This window comes from Chionomys nivalis, chromosome 19, assembly GCF_950005125.1.
Source record: "Chionomys nivalis chromosome 19, mChiNiv1.1, whole genome shotgun sequence".
Taxonomy (NCBI): domain Eukaryota; kingdom Metazoa; phylum Chordata; class Mammalia; order Rodentia; family Cricetidae; genus Chionomys; species Chionomys nivalis.
Window position 1 is genome coordinate 32,943,977 of NC_080104.1, and position 16,905 is coordinate 32,960,881.

At 44.7% G+C, this 16,905-nt stretch overlaps 1 protein-coding gene across 3 annotated transcripts in view; it reads right to left on the reverse strand.

Annotated features, from left to right (window-relative positions):
- The window catches only part of Aff3 (ALF transcription elongation factor 3), a 462,391-nt gene that overhangs the window by 63,914 nt on the left and 381,572 nt on the right, over nt 1–16,905 (reverse strand). For 2 of the 3 annotated variants that reach the window (XM_057751149.1, XM_057751147.1), the window contains one exon: nt 13,186–13,226. In XM_057751149.1, coding sequence (XP_057607132.1) covers nt 13,186–13,226 — 41 coding nt within the window. The remainder of the gene's footprint in view (nt 1–13,185; nt 13,227–16,905) is intronic. The other variant, XM_057751148.1, reaches the window with a different exon arrangement.

Below are 16,905 nucleotides of genomic sequence, written 5' to 3' on the forward strand. Positions count from 1 at the left end.
GGTAACTAACACCTCAATTTGCCACGCTCATGTAGTGTCTACTGTTACTTGCCTTGGCTTCCTTGAGCTCTGGAATTAGGCAAGCTGAATAGGGTGAGTGTCTCCACTGTAAGATGAAGAGTTGTGACCTCAAGTGGCTCACTGACTCACTGGCTGTGAAGAAAGTACACCCAGCCAAGGAGAGCTGCATGGGGAGCTGCAGGGCCTCCGACTCTCAGCCTGGGCAGGTTTTCAGAAAGCCCTATTTGATTTGCTACACTAGGACCAGCAAGCAGGCCAACCCGGCCTGTAATATACAAGAGGGGCCATGACTTTGGTCTCTACAAACTTGTTTCAACATTTTAGCTGAACTGACTACAGTGAGCAGCACACTAGATCCCATCTCTCAGGATGAGAGGAATAATGATCAGAAAACCACACAAAAGGAAACCAGACAAGCACAGCGGCGAAGGGGACAAGGCTGAGAAATCCATTTGGAATTTGGTAGATCCTCAACATCAGGATGTACTTTGCAGGGTTTTGGTGTTGCCCAGGGCGAGCAGAGATGGACACTGTATGCTGCCTGTCAGAGGAGGATGTGGTGTGGCTGCCAGACACTGGCCTAGGAACCAGCACAGGGCAGGGAGCTGGACAGAGAGAGAAAGGTCAGGTTGCTCCAGCCAGCGGGAGCACATTAACCTTTCCTGGCAGCAGGGAAGTGTAGTGGCTCCAGATCATAGTCATCGGAGGCCAGCTAGCCAGTGCAAGTAGCCAGCACCAGCCCGAAGCTGCCTCTGTGAAGGAATGAAAGGAGCAGGTCACTGGGAGGGGAGGACTTCTCGAGAGGGGCAGGCCCTGAGACTGTAGTTAGCAGCTGGCTGGGCAGTAAGGTCTAACTGGCTGTGTGATCCCAAGTTCAGAGAGACGCTTGGCTAAAGGACAGTTCTGAGAGAGAAGGGCGGTTATGGAGATGGAGGTCCTGTCTGTAAGGCTCAGAAAGCCAGAGAATGAGGACTCTATGGATATGGGAGATTTCAAACCAAAAAGGAACTGCTGCAGTGATTTAAATGAATTCCCATTTTAAACAACTAAGTAGTTTGAGTTTTGGACAAAACACGAAACAATAACCCCAGCCTATAAAATGGCTTACCACACGGTTCTGCATGTTCCTCTCACTGGCTTCCTGGGGCACCCTCAGGGACAGCAGTGTTTCAGAACAACATGGTGCACTAAAGACACAGCGTTTTTAAAGCTGCTCTTGTCAAACGGACTATTGGTGAGCTGGGGAAGACAGCTTAGTTGGCAAACATAAGGACCTCAGTGCCATCCCCAGAACCTAGGTGGAAAGAGAAATCATCTAGGGTCCCTGGCCAGCCTAGACAAACAGGAGAACGCCAGGCCAGTAAGAGACGTTTGCCTCAAAACGCGAGTTAGACAGCTTCTGAGGCTGTTCCCCGGCCTCCATACTCACATAGTCCCCCCCCCCCCCCACCCAATACAGTTTCCTACCCTGGGATCTCCTTTGGGTTCTGCTCAACTGATCACACTGGGGTCACTGAGAATGACAGCTACATGTGCTGAAGTTCAAAGCAGGTGGGAACTATACGTCATAATCTTCACTGGTGGTCGGTTTAAACATTCTGAAACAACTGGCTAGCAACTACCACATTTGCCACACAGTAACACATTTCCTGCAGGGCAGTGGTCTATAATCAAAGCCGTTTGCGACAAGGTATAGGGGAGTGCCTCTCTCATAAATATGTAGTTATAAAGTTCTATTTTTTAATACATAGCCATGACAGGGAAAATATACTTGTTATACAATAGCTTTTCCTTGGCTCTTGTGTTGAAATGCCAAATGCACCACTGCGGTGGTTTGAAATAAAATACTCCCCCAAAGGGAGTGGCACTGTTAAGAGATGTGGCCTTGTCATTGTGAGGCAGGCTTTGAGGTCTTTTCCTCAAGCTTCTCCCAGTGTGACGGTCAGTCCACTTCCTGCTGCCTGCAAGCTGTAGCGCTCTCAGTTATTTCTGCCTGCGTGCTTCCATGATTCCCCGCCACGATGATAATGGACTAAACCTCTGAAACTGTAAGCCAGCCACCCTCAATCCAATGTCTTCTTTACATGTTGTCGCTTTACAGCAATACAAACCCTAAGACAACCATTTTATGTAAATTTAAGTAAAATTTAATGAGCCACAAACATGAGACACACAGAACATCCACTACCCTTGGTGTAGAAAGGACAGCTATAAAGGTGTTCAAAAGCACAGGACTTGTGGACCAAGTGACTAAGCAAAATAATAATAATAATAATAATAATAATAATAATAATAATAATAGGCCTGTGGTTTAAATATCTTGCCTCTGGGAACTTTATCAAAAGCCTGAGAGGACGCATTCAGCAGCGAGGGAACACAGTGTGGAATGATATTGGGTGAAATGAGCCAAGGGCAGCGTGTTCAATTGTTCCATCACTGAAGCGTGAGGACCTGGCTCCCTCTGGCCCTTCTGAGGGTTTACAGAACACAGCGGCACAGATGAACAAGGTGCCAATCAGCTGTGCTCCTCAGCAGTCACTGTAGCTGGAGGAGCAGGACGAGCAGTGAGCCTCTGCTTCGTCCCACTCAAGAAGGCCAGGGTCGCCTCTAATCCTATCCGAGTAAAGAGTGCTTCGGTGGGAACCCCAGTACCTCAAAGTCACGTGAGGACACTGATCTCCTGCTATGTAGGAGAGGCCACCTTGGAGCTTCCCAAATTTCCAACATTAGAATGCTTTCAGACTTCAATTCTTCTTCAGGTGATTCAGTGTGGTGTGTGTGTGCGTGTGTGCGTGTGTGTGTGTGTGTGTGTGTGTGAGAGAGAGAGAGAGAGAGAGAGAGAAAGAGAGAGAAAGAGACAGAGACACACAGAGAGAAAGACAGAGACAGAGAGTTGGGGTGGGGAGGGAGGGTGGGGAGATGTCTTAGCACTGGGACCCAAGTCTACTTGTAAAGTCAATTGTTTCATATATACCTTAAATAGACATTCTGAAGGCAATGTGAGATGGTGTTTTAGGTAACACTATACATGAAGCAAGGTTTCATAGCAGGGAATCTTCCACTTGTGGTGTTAAGTTGGTGCTCCAAAAATCTTGAATTTTGGAGCATTTTGGATCTGAGATTTTGGATTAGGGATCTTAGCCTGTATCTGCAGATCTATTCACTTTCATATATATATGAAAAATTTATAGAGCAAAATAGAGCATTTTCATACATATATACACATATATATGTATATATATTACTCTGCAAATACATATCACATATTTTAACCATTTTCCTCATACACGTCACTGGTATTAAGCAAATGCATGTTGCCACAGACATCACCCCTATTATTCTTTATAAAGGAGTCGAAGTTCCTCTATGTATGCTTCAGCTTATGTCACCCATGAGCTAGGGCTCATGGCAATTTTGGGCATTAACTAACGGGTTAAAGCACTTTCACCCAGAGGACCCTGGGGCTAACTCCTCCCTGGCCAGACATCAGGTGACAAGTCTGTATTAATCCTCAAGCACTCTCAAACCCACTAAACCATTTTAAAAGGCAATTAGTGGCTTTATACAACTCGTTATTTATTTACTCAAAAGCCTGTAACTTCTTCCTGGACTCTCTTCTGTTGCGTGAAATACATGTTTGGGACCTTTTAAACTGTGTATTATTTACCTGATACGACTCAATGGCTTCTCTGGAGCCATTTAGTTTTATTGTGGAAATTAGTACTGGGGGGCGTGTATTAAAGCTGAGTTTTAGATCCTCTAGCCCGTGGGTGCCCCCCTTGTTAATGTCGTGTTAATGCAGTTGACTGGGCTAACGGCCACCCAAGGGCTGTGAGGGACAATTATGTGGTGGCCCTATAGGAACGGGAGGGGGGAGCAAAGCGAAGGGTCTCTGCTTGTGAGTGCTGATGGATATCGCAGGTCCCTGTTAAGGACCAGAGAGACTTAGCACATATGGCTCTGTTCATGGTCCCACACAGTGCTCTACCTGAGAACGGTGGTTTGATTTTGAAATAATAAGGATTATTTGCTCTCTAGTACGAAAACCAGGCCAGTTCTTGAGCAGTTATCAGGAAGAGTGTCACAAATTGATCCAGAGGAGTCTTCTACATGAATGAAGAAGATGATGTTAGAGACACAGTTGTGGCCAGTCCATCAGAGATATGCATGGACCTCATCTAGGGCCCTAGGGGAGAACAGGCTAGAACACAAGAGTGGGTGAGAACTAGTCAGGGCTGTTTGTGGAGAATTGCTGATACCAGCTTTTCTCGAACGGACAGACAAGCTGTTGCGGCTGGTTATGGCTTCCCAACAGACCCGTAGTCTACTCTTCTCTTCTGGGTGCTAAGCCTCCAGGAGGACTTGAGCCAAAGAGCATCCCCTGGTACCGGAGTGACAGGTGTTCCCGAATGCTGTGGTGGTGGGGTTATTTCCGGAGGAGGAGGGACAAAGCAGCCATTCTCTATTAGTGCGTGTCGTTAGTCCACAAACCTAGAGGGAGGCCATGGTCCTTGCCCTGCTTATTGTAACTGGAAAAGTTTAGACTCAGATGTTGACTGCTTTACCCAATTCTCACTGTCCTACTTGCTTTGTTCTGTGATGTCTACTGAAGAGGAGAGAGGTCAGGCTGGGCCAGGAGCCTTGGAGCAGGATGCACACTCTTGGACTATTTGGTTTTAAAAGGCATGCGGAGGCTGTAGAGATGGCTCGGCAAGTGAACATACTTCTAGAGTTCAACCCTAGACCTTGCTCACTGTGACCGCCATTCACACACCTTGTGTGTGCTTGTGCATGCCCGTACTCACACACAAACACAAACAAAAATAAGTAAATAAAAAGGCATGCGGTTGGTCAGGATTACATCATGGTTCACACAGAGCAATACCCACTCTTTAAGATGGGGCTCCCATTCTGAGGAGCTGCTGGGATTGCTGTGTGGAGCTGGTTCCACCCCCACCCTGCAGCCCAACACTGTCCAAGCTGATGCGTCCTCATTCTCTGCTCCACTCCACTCCCGTTCACGGCCATTAATATAATTTTCCTTCGTGTCACACTTAAAATGCCCCTCAGTTCCCCTTTCTGAGCTCTGAAAGGACTCCGCTCCATCACATGCCCTGCCTAGGTCACTGATTTCCTCAAGGCTTGACGGGGGCAGGGGCTCTGCTTACTGAAGTGGCTAAAGGCATCAACTCCGGGGTCAGACCGATTGTTCTGGTGCTCTGAGATGCGGAAGAAAGTTGCCTGAGTCTATTAATAGAAACCCAGATGCAGTAGGATTTTAGGGAAAGCAGTTTAGAATATGAAGTGAAATGGAATCCTATTGACAACAGCGTCTCTTTATAGCCCTAATGTGAAATCCTTTCTTCCTTGCTGAGCAGGCTATGGCGAGGATTAAATGAATAGTATCAATGACGCCCTTAGCATGCTGACACACAACTGTTCCAAGAGAACACTATGTCTACCGTATACACACAACTTTACTTTCTTTGCCACGTTCTAAGCACCTGGGGAGTGGGAGCCACAGACAGCAGAATCTGGTGTCTTCAGACACCAGAATGTAACCACATTCATTCATTCATTCATTCATTTATGCATTCATTTATCCACCCAATAATTTCTCCCCTGGTTGCCAGGTAATACTCTAGGGATAAAGAGATGACTAAGGCAGAAATAACACAGATGCAAGAGGTGGCTATGCCTACAGCAGAGGTCCCTGACATTTCAAAGCTTGCTTTGTTGTTTTGTTGCTGTGTGGAGGATGGCAAAACTGCACTTGTTGGACCTGAGTTCTAATCACTGCTGGGTCACCTGCTTCTGTGTGGCCCCTGGGCGAGTCATACCACCTGCGCGTGGTTGAGTTTATGTTCACCTTTTTAAAAACTTGGTTTTGTTTGCAGGGTTTTACACACCTCTCAGGACTGTTCTGAAGATTATAAAATGATTCTGTAAATGGGACAGAGCTTCTACATGGCAATGCTCTTTGAAAACGTGTGAGGTGCATGCTATCCCAAATCTTCATGACTAGGAATCCCTTGCGTTAAAGAGACTGGAGAACATGGGCCCCACAGAAACAGGTGATAGTTGGAGCTGTGGGCTACACATTTTTGCTGGGCGGTGGTGGCGCACGCCTTTAATCCCAGCACTTGGGAGGCAGAGGCAGGCGGATCTCTGTGAGTTCGAGACCAGCCTGGTCTACAAGAGCTAGTTCCAGGACAGGCTCCAAAACCACAGAGAAACCCTGTCTCGAAAAAACCAAACCAAACCAAACCAAACCAAACAAACAAACAAAAAAACAAAAAAACTTCCTTAAAAGTGCCCCATCTCTTTGTGATGCTTAGCGATCAGTTGGGCCAGTGAGATAGCTCAGCAGGTGAAGGTCCTTGCCACTGAGCTCGAGTTCATTCTTCAGGATTTACAAGGGGGAAGGAGAGCATGGACTTCCTCAAATCACCCTCTCACAGACACAGGACCCATAGAGCACGAGTGTCACCCACGATACATGAGTAAATACATGTAAACTGCTTCTAAAAGAAGGGACCGATTAGTAGTGCACAGCCGCTGCTGTTCTCCTCTCCCATTGGACAGAACAGAACCCGAAGCACCCTTGGGAGCTGGCAGCCCTCTCCAACGCACTAAATTCCCTTACCTCAGCTGAAGCTGCCCCTGTGAGGAGGCTGGAGAAGAAGCGCCTGCCAGCCAGTCCCTCCAAACAGGGACGTGTTTCTGGACACAGGCCATTTCACATTCCACTCTCTAGGTGGAGGTGAAGTTCCCGAAATTGTAGGCTATTTGTCAGTTACTTCATTTCTTTCTAGACTACCCCATGGAAAATAGGACTCCATGCATGAAATTTATCTGAGAAAGGGAAAACTGGAAAGCAGTGAGCACAGGAGCAGGACCAGGCCTCTCTTTTTGTAAACCCAACACCCGGCAGGCCTCTGGCTGCCAAAGCCCCCAGCAGAAGCCCTTCTCAACTAATGCACTTCAGGCCGGGCACTGCACCCCACTGAGCATGCTGCATGCGCTCAGTGCGGATGGTGGAATAAGTGAATAAATCCATGGCAGTTGTTTGGATTTCAATATAAATGGATCTTGGATCTGAGAATCTGCCAGATGGGCAGACAGGTTATAGCCTGGTGATGTGTCTCCAAAGCTATAAAAATGTAGCCATGGCTGGAGCTGCACACTGGCATTTTAGAAAATGATTATATGCACAATTTAAGCACATGGCCATCCCTGCCCTCCAAGTGCCATTGCTTCAATGGCTGCATGGATGTTGGCTTTCTTGATTCTTCCTTTTCTATTTTTTTTTTTTGAGACAAGCAAATTTTTTTTTCTCAGCCCCTCACATTGCTAACAGAGTGTGATTTATTCATACAAAATTATGCTCCATTTTTATAAAACCCAAGTTGCTGCAAATGATGCCCGAGGTTCCACAGAAACTATTAATTCCTGATCTGCTGCTATAAAGCATGCCTGCTCTCCGTGCAGAGGCTCTGTCGCCCCAAGACAGATGGAAACAGTCTCAGGGCATGATTAACTTCTTAGTCCCGGCAATTTCCTCGTGCTCCTCTGGCCGCAGACTTCCAGATTGACCTCCAGCTTCTCTGCAAATGAACAGTCGCTCGGATTGATAAATCACACGAATCTCTCTTCTGATCAGAGTTGTCTGCTATTTACTACTTCCAGAGAGAAGTTAATCATACCCAAGGCTCTTCATACGCGGCATACACATCTTTCCTTTCTAACAGCCCTTTGCATATTCTCCAGGTTATGGATAATGTGGTAGCTTTTGCAGTGTGGACTCTGCACCTTTATACACAAACCAAGTGTCCATTTATCCCTCTTTCCTTCATCTGTCCTCATAGCCAACAAGGGCAGCAACCCACAAGAAGAAAAGGCACTTGAGATGATAAGGACAGAGCACTCGTGCAAACTAATATCTACTAATTGGCTTATTTATATCCTCAAGAATTTTGCCACCTCTTCCTGCCCTGGTTTACGTCTTGTTTTCGTCATTTGGGGACACCAGTGGGCCTCATCTTCTCAAAAACATAAAACGAAACCTGCACTCAGGTGTAGAAAAGAACAAAAGCCATACCGGTCCATCCTCCTCCAACACATGCTGGTGCCCCGGGGGAGGTCAGGGCAAACTGGGCTGCGGTCCAGTTTCTCACACTGCCTGGTGTACTCTGCTGTGACTATTTGGACTGAACTACAAAGTCTATTGCTAGGGTCGACATCTGATGTGGTTTTTCTAAAGTTAGGCAATGGATGTATTATATCTTCAATGTTTCACGACTGTTTATTGATTATGAGGCGCCCCCAACTTTCGAGCAGCTGGCCTGGGTATTAAGCTTCAGCACACCAGGGCACAGTAGATTGACTGCAGATAATGGTGACGGACTGCACGCATTTGGAAAAGTTAGAAGAGGGCTAAAGAGATGGCTCCGTAGGTAAAGTCACTAAGTCTGATGACCCGAGTTTGATCTCTGAGACCAAGGTGGAAGGAGAGGGCCGATTCCACACACAAGCACGCTGGCATGGACAGGTGTGCACAAACACAAAATGTAAAAAAAAAAAAAAAATCATTTTAAAAAAGCTACAATAAAGGCGTAAGAATATTTTCAACAAAGAAATTATGTCTGGGGAGATAGATGCCTTAATTTTTTTAAGAATTTATTTTACTTTTATGTGTATGAATGTCTTGCCTGCATGCATATATGTGCCCCAGGTGCATGCCCCTTGGGTCCCCTAGATCTGGGGTTACAGAGGGTCGTGAGCCACAATGGAGGTGCTGGAAATCAAAGCTGTGTCGTCCGTAAGAACAACAAATGCTCATAACTACTTAGATATCTACCCAGCTCCAAGATGTTTTTAATTTAAATAAAATATCACACAAAGTGCTCATGTATCAACATATCATGCCTATGGATATGTATAACTTAAAAAGTATAGTTAAAAAAGATAAACGTCACTTTAAGAAGTTTAGTCTATATGAATAAATATTGGACTTGTGCCTCTTTAGTGGGTAGGACATGTCTTTAGAAGACAAACCAGGTAACTTTTGAGATTGGAAAGGAGAACCTTTGTAAGTCCTTGGATACTATCACAATCGTTAGTACCCAAGAGGCATGAGAACCTGGCTCTATCTTAGGAAGGGAATGGGAAACTCGTTCCCTTCCTTTCCCTGTAGTTGGCCTTGTTGGATCAGGTGTCAAAGCATAGGAGGGCTTTCTTCCAGCTGACCTTACAATGCAAATCTAGATCTTCCCAACAACCTGGTCAGCAAAACCTTGCTTTTTCATCAGGACCACGATGTCACCCTTGGTAAACATCACTGTACCCAAGGGCTATTCAGAGCTGAGGGCAAATGGTTAGGCAATGTTTTGGGGGTGAAGTCTCTAAAGAAGAGTAAGGAGTTCAAGGAAGCATGGTTGGAGCCAACTGGGCGTCTCTTCCCAATTCTAGAATCAAAGAACTTAGAAAACAGGTTAGGTCTGAAAAAGGCTTTGTCATTTGGATAAAAATGAAAATGCTGTGTAACTGTTATGGAATTTTATAGAAAGAAGTGATAACAGGCTAAAACCAAATATAGTTTAGAACGTCAGAAGGGTCTCTACAATTCAGTGTAGGACAGACTGTCATGATTTGCACTGTCTACTCGACAGGAAATAGAATTACTTAGGAGACAAGTTTCTAGGCATGCCTTGAGGGAAGGCCAAAAGCAGGTTAACAGAGGTGTGAAGACCCACCTCAACTGAGGGCAGCTCACTTTCACAGGCTGCAATCCCAGACCAAAAAAAAAAAAAAAAAGGAGAAAGTGAATGTCATCACTGCTACCTGCTTCCTGACTGGGGATACTATTGACTGGCTGTCCCAAGAGCCTGCCATGGTGGTTTTCTTCCCATGATGCTAAGTAATTATGAGCTCACATAAACCCTTCCTTCCTTAAGGTGCTTTATCAGATAGGTTGTCACAGTAACCAGTAATTAATAGGCTATTCCATGCCCTAAGAAGCTACTGTGAGGACTGGAGAGATGGCTCAGTGGTTAAGAGCATTGCCTGCTCTTCCAAAGGTCTTGAGTTCAATTCCCAGCAACCACATGGTGGCTCACAACCATCTGTAAAGAGGTCTGGCGCCCTCTTCTGGCCTTCAGGCATACACACAGACAGAATATTGTATACATAATAAATAAATAAATAAATAAATAAATAAATAAATAAATAAATAAATATTAAAAAAAAAAAAGAAGCTACTGTGAGTAGACCATGATCGGGGATGATGTATTCCATTCAAAATCTGACAGGCAGAATATTAAGCAAGTCTGGAAAGATGGCTCAGTGGTTAAGAGCACTGCCTGCTCTTCCAAAGGTCCTGAGTTCAATTCTCAGCAACCACATGGTGGCTCACAACCATCTGTAATGAGATCTAGTGCCCTCTTGAGAAAGAGACCTGGTCAGTTGTCCTCATCAACTTAGCAACTTAGACCATGAAACCCAATATGGACAAGTACAGGCTGCCTATACATGCATGCTTCCGCATTGCCAAGGCATAAATTTCATTCATTTTTTTCATACAATGATGTGGACCCAATGTACATTTTTTTTTCTAAAAACACTGGTTTGGTTTATTCCAAAATGTTAAGGAATATGATAGGAAAAGACAGCTGCCATGTGCCCAGTTACTATTCTCTAATTTTCAAAAAACTAGAAAATAATGAATCCAAAGAATTCAGTAGGTATTTTTAAGTCCCAATTTTGAAGAAGAGTTTTATAATTTATTTTTTCCTTAAAAATAAACAAACAAACCAGGGTCTTGCTATGTTGTCCTGGCTGGCCTGGAACACAATTATTAAAGCTGCATATAGTGGCACACACCTTAGAAGGCAGAGGCAAATGGATCCCTATACTTCAAGGCCAGCCTAGTCTACACAGCAAGACTGAGGCAAGCTAGGGCAACACAGTGAACATTCTCCAAACGATTTCAAACGCTCTCATGTAAGCCCCAGAAAACAGGACATGTTCAGAGGAGGAAGGGACAAAATTCTTGATGAGCTAAACAAGCCAACCACAAGATCTCAGTTTGCCCAAGGCACCCTTATCTTCACTTACACATATCTTAAAGGGGTGACCAACCCGTGGCCATGAGCTGCATGTGCCTAAGGATGGCTACCAATGCAACCCAGCACAGACTCCTAAGCTCATGAGCTGTGTGTGCCTAGGGACGGCTACCAACACAACCAGCACAGACTCCTAAGCTCATGAGCTGCGTGTGCCTAGGGATGGCTACCAACGCAACCCAGCATAAACTTCTAAGCTCACTTAAACCTTTTTAAATTGTAACTCAGTTATTTGGTTTCTGAACACAAATTTTGTCATAATGTTGTGTCACAACATCAAAAGGCTAGACAGTCCTACAGGCTTATAACATGACTCTCAAGTGGCTCTGAATGTAGAGAAATATGGAGACAGGAGCTTCTCACAATTGCATCACCAGAGCAGTGCTTTAACCCAAGCCATCACCTGGAAGTGAGGCTAGTTCCTCTAATTCTGAGTAAAAACCTTCTGGATTGAATAGGGGAATATCCCTACTATACTGGGGAACAGAGAAACAGTGACAATGGGGACCCCTGCTTCTGGGCAGGTCACTAGCTTGACAGGGGATTTTAGTGAGAAAATAAGAAAGAGGTCAAAGGGTTCCTCATTAAGATCTAGCCACACTGGCTTCCCAGGGCTAAGGCATTTGAGGAGAAACCTTTGAATGTCTCAACTAGTTTCTGATGCACCCTGTATGACTTTAAAGGGAATGCCTATTTTCTTAAAAGATGGTTTGGTTCATTCTAACAAAGGTTATCATGACGCTTCTCAATGTATATATACATAGTTTTATCAAGTATATATTTTTATATTAGAAACTTCCTCTATCCAAAGGGTGTAAATCAGTATATCAACAGGGTTCTAGAAACACTGATATGATATAGTATCACAAGCTTTTCATGGTACCTCCCAAAAGGAAATATTACACGTATTAGTAAAGGTCATTGTATGAATCTAAGCTTCCCTTGCTGTTCAAAGCATTTGAGTCAAAGGTTCTCATTTCCAAAGAGAAGATAAAATGAAGAGAGAAATATGTGTAGGGAGAGTCTGATTATGTCACATAGTGAGTTTGGATCCTGGGTTTTTCTCTCTGAGTTTGATCTCTCTGATCAAAAGGCCCAGAAGTCGTGCGTTTGTGGGCTTCCCAACAGCAGCTCTGTATCACGCGGGAGCTGCTCTCAGAGCAGGCACACTTAGGTGGCTGTTACCCGGCAAAGGTTCTTTAGCCAAAATAAACAAACTTAGGTTCGGGCCTCCTCAGAGGAAATGCTTTTCACCCACGTGCTCCAGATAATTCACCTAAGTGAGGAACTGTACCTGGGAGGAGTGTCGGGCTGATCTGGTTTAGCCAGTAACCGAGCATTCTGAGAGAAAGAAGTCAGAAGGAAGGGTGGGGCAAAGGCTGCCTAGCCAATACTACTGAGGTGTGTGTCAGTCAACTGAGATGCATCACCACACACACACACACACACACACACACACACACACCCCTTCGTCTGTTCTAGAAAGCGAATCTGTTTTTATCCATTTGGCACTCTCCTTTCAGAAAAAGCAGGGTGCAAATTCCAGTTGAGTAACACAAGGCAGGAGAAACAAGTCAAGACCAAGAAGTCAGGTGGGAGACCACGAATGGCTGGCTTTTAGGCATAAAACTCAAGAGGAAATCTTATCAGAAGACAGAGTCCTCTGGGTGAAAAGATATGGAAAGAGTGAAGAAAACACCTCAAAATAAATGAAGTACTTATTGCTGAAAAATGAGCTTGGCTCTCAACCAGCTCCAAAGTTCAGAATTTACTGCACCACTCAGGCCTTTCCCCCGAAGTTTCTGGTCTCTTGTTTCACGGCACAACAAGGGATTCTTCATACTTTATGTGAAATACAACAAGACAATTTCTGCAGTAATAAACCCCATGCACGCATGGCAAATCCAGGCATGCAGAATGTTTAACATCCCAGTCCACAGATTCTTTAGGGACAAAATCCGATTATGAATTATATGCCACAATAAATAGGGCTCAATGTTTCATAAAGCAATTTATAGTTCATAAAAATGACAAAATGTACCTGTCAGATAGACCGCGGAGAGCTGTTCTCTGGGCTGCCTGCTGGAAGAAAGGACGGAGATGTTTATTTAATATTCTGACTTTTAAATTATGCGCTCAATCAACAATCTCAAAAAAAAAAAGCCTGTGTCCCACACACATTTTTGTCAAGTAACTGTTAGCAACATAGTAGTAGAAAGCCCTGCTATGTCACGAAAGGAAGGTTTTGGGTTATCCTGCACCAAGGCACACTTGCCCAGAAGAGGCAGAAGTGGGGGAGGTGCTAAGTACTCTTCCCTGGCTATGTGGGGGCAGTCTCGGGAAACACGGCGAAGACCTGAAGTGATTTTTTTTCCTACCACCTGAAATTAGTTTTCCATTGCTTTATCCTCATTTCCTGTAAGAAAAAAAAATAACTTTTTACCAGCAGAGGCGTAAATCTGTGTAGGTGTGTGTGCCTCTGCGCTGTGTGTCCGCTGATGTGCATATGTGAGCATATGCGGGGCACACCTACGGATGTGTGGGCAGAGTCGAGAGGAGGACAGTGGTACTTTCCTCTAATGCTCTTTATCTTGTTCCCCTGACTCAGTGTCTCTCAGGGAACCTGAAGCTCTCCATTTTCTCCATTTCAGAAAAGCTGGTTGGTCATCAAGTTCCCTGGATCCACATCCACTTGTTTCTGCTGATGTTGTAGGCATATTGTGGGCATGCTCGACTTTTTTTCATTTTTGACTGTTTTTGTATTTTGTTTTGTTGTGTTCTTTTAAGATTTACTAAAGGGCTCCATATTTGAAAAGTGGATGGCTGTCTGGGCAAGAACACAGTCTTATGAGATCATTGTTATTTTTAGGCACCATCATGATGTTGTGGCAACAGTTTTGTTTGTTTGTTTTCTAAAGAGCTTTTAGTGACCCAGGAAGCTGGCTTGCTTGGTAGAGTGCCTGCTGTACAAGCAAAAGCATTAGTGTCTGGATCCCTAGCATCCTTGTGAAAACAGGCACACATGCGCATCTCAATCTCAGCTCTGCAGAGGCTGACTCCCAGAGCGTACTCCTCACTAGCCTGGCCCAACCAACGAGCTCCAGGGTCAGTGAGAGACCCTGCAAAAGAAAGAAAAGAAGCCCTCCAAGACTGAAATGGAGCGAGAAGGCTGACTAGCCACTGTTGTTCTGTAACCAGTCTGGTCTCAAACGCAGTCTTCTTGCTGGTGTCACTCAGCCCATTTCAAACTGACCCTCAAGCTGACGGGCGGGCTGCCATCAAGACCTGCATTTGACACCTCTGTGCTTAAGCAGGCTCTCTGGCTGCCTGTGGTTAATGAGGCTTATCCTGGGCTCCCTACAGACTCACCCTAGGTTCTGACTTGAGGACAGCTTCTCTCAACTCTGCAGCCTCTTTAAGTCTTTTCTGAGCCACTTTGTGATGGTGTATTTTTACATTAGTGTGAGGTATAATATGTGGTCTGAGAGTTGATGTTAGTCCTGAGACTGGAATGGAGGAACTTGAGATTGCCAATGGGTACCTATCAAGCAAAATTAGGAGCAAATTGCGGCCAATGAGACTGCTGTACTTTGTAAATTTCTGGTTACCCAGTAAATTCCAACATTAAGGAACAACAACAAAAAACATGGCTGGTGACTGAAGAAGATACCTGACAGTGAGTGACCCCTGGCCTTCACATGTAGGAGTATCTGCACACATGTGTGTACCCTAACAACCATGAGGGATGGGACTAAAGATCCAGTCTGAACTTAAAGCTAATTGACTCTTTTCTTCCTTGCCTCCAAAGATTCTTCCTGCTGACTTCTAGGACAGGGTGCAACAAATGTTGATGAGTAGCTGGTTGGAAAAGGATTTAGAGAGCAAAGGGAGACAAACAGAACCAAGAAATGACTGTGCATGCCTGAGGTGCATTCCATAGAGAGGCCCCTGCTAATGACCTTGCAGGATTATGTTGGTGGGTTCTATCCTAAGGTGTGTGGGAAGTCTGGGACAAGGGTGGCTTTCTTTTAGAAAACCAACAGGATGCTGGCTTAGAGACTGGGCACTCACCATCCATCCTTCCATCAATGTCTTTTGTCATTCTTCCAGTCTGTCAGTGTGATGAATGTCACCATACAGTCAACACCATGGGACTCAGCACAACTGCTAAAAGTACTATTTACTTATTTTTAAAATGCTTGATTTTTGACTGTACTTCTTCTCATTTTAAGTATTTTTCATTATGAAATACTCTACAGAGGACAATCACCATCCATTAAGAAAGGCAACGAGAATGTATTAAACATTTAAAATCACTCTTAGAAAACAGGTATATGACTTCACCTAAGCAAGGAGTGATTACTGAGAAATTTTTGAGCCTACTCTCCTAAACAAAACCAAATCCTTCCGTTTTTGCACCCTGCCTTAATTTATAGTTGGAAAATAGTAGAAGAAATAAACATATATAAAAATATACAGCCAAAGCTGGGAGGTGGTGGCGCACGCCTTTAATCCCAGCACTCGGGAGGCAGAGGCAGGCGGATCTCTGTGAGTTTGAGGCCAGCCTGGTCTAGAAGAGCTAGTTCCAGGACAGGAACCAAAAAAAAAAAAAAAAAAGCTACAGAGAAACCCTGTCTCGAAAATCCAAAAAATAAATAAATAAATAAATAAATAAATAAATAAAATAAATAAATAAAAATACAGCCAAGAAAAAAAAATTACTCAGGTGACTCCTGACTGAAGCCTTAAAAACTGGTCGTAAACTAGATGGACAGCCCAGTTCCACTCTTTCAAGAGTCGCATCACCGTGACCACACTCTCCTTCCTTAATCTCTCATCAGCTTTTCCTCTAGCTTTCCTCTGATTCAGTCTCCACGGAGTCACTAGAGAGGGTTAAGAGAATGCTCCACTGATCTTTCCTGAGTGCATTAGTCATTCATGAATGACTCTGAAGCTCAAGTCTCTAAGACAAAACAAGTTTTCTGCCAGAAATAGTCACTCTCCAAGCTCCCCTCAAGAGATGACATCTTCTCTCTGTCTTTATCTTAACAAGGCTGGCGCTTGGAAACATAATCAGCAGATATTCTGGTTCCAGGGTATGCTAAATGAATTACAAGTCACAATCTGTTATCGAAAGGAAATCGAAGAGGAAATTAAATGCCCCTTTGGGTCTCGCATAGGGCAAGTCCATAGACACTGGGGTGGGGGGGGCAGGGATAAAACAAAAGGAAGGAAGAGGCTGACATTCAGAGGTAGTTCGGAGCCATCCAGTTTCACGATGTAAATAGAATTTATGCCTGGATTCATAATTAATTTAACGATGTGTAGGCACTGGATGTGGCATAGGTGATGGGAAAAACAGATTAAGGTCTTCATGGTATCTCTTTGAGTCTGGAGGTGAGGCGCACATGAAAGGTCCACAGGCACACAACACATAACACATAATAAGACCTGGAGGAAAAAAGAGAGGATGAGTCCAGAGATATAGGGGAGGGAAAAGGAGAGCCATTAGACTAGACCAGAGACATGGGGGAGGTGAGGAGGAAGGGCTAGATACAGAGAAAATAGCGTGAGAGTAAAAGATGCATCAGGCTTAGATCCTGGCTCAGGGGAGAAACTGTACAAGGTCACCGTGGTACAGCTCAGCAAGGCAGCAGGACCATGGCAGAGCAAGAAGAGGCCAGCTTCAAGGGCAACAGAGGTCAAGTATAGGCTTGCGATGTATAACACAATAGGAGATCATTAAAGGGTTTACATGGAC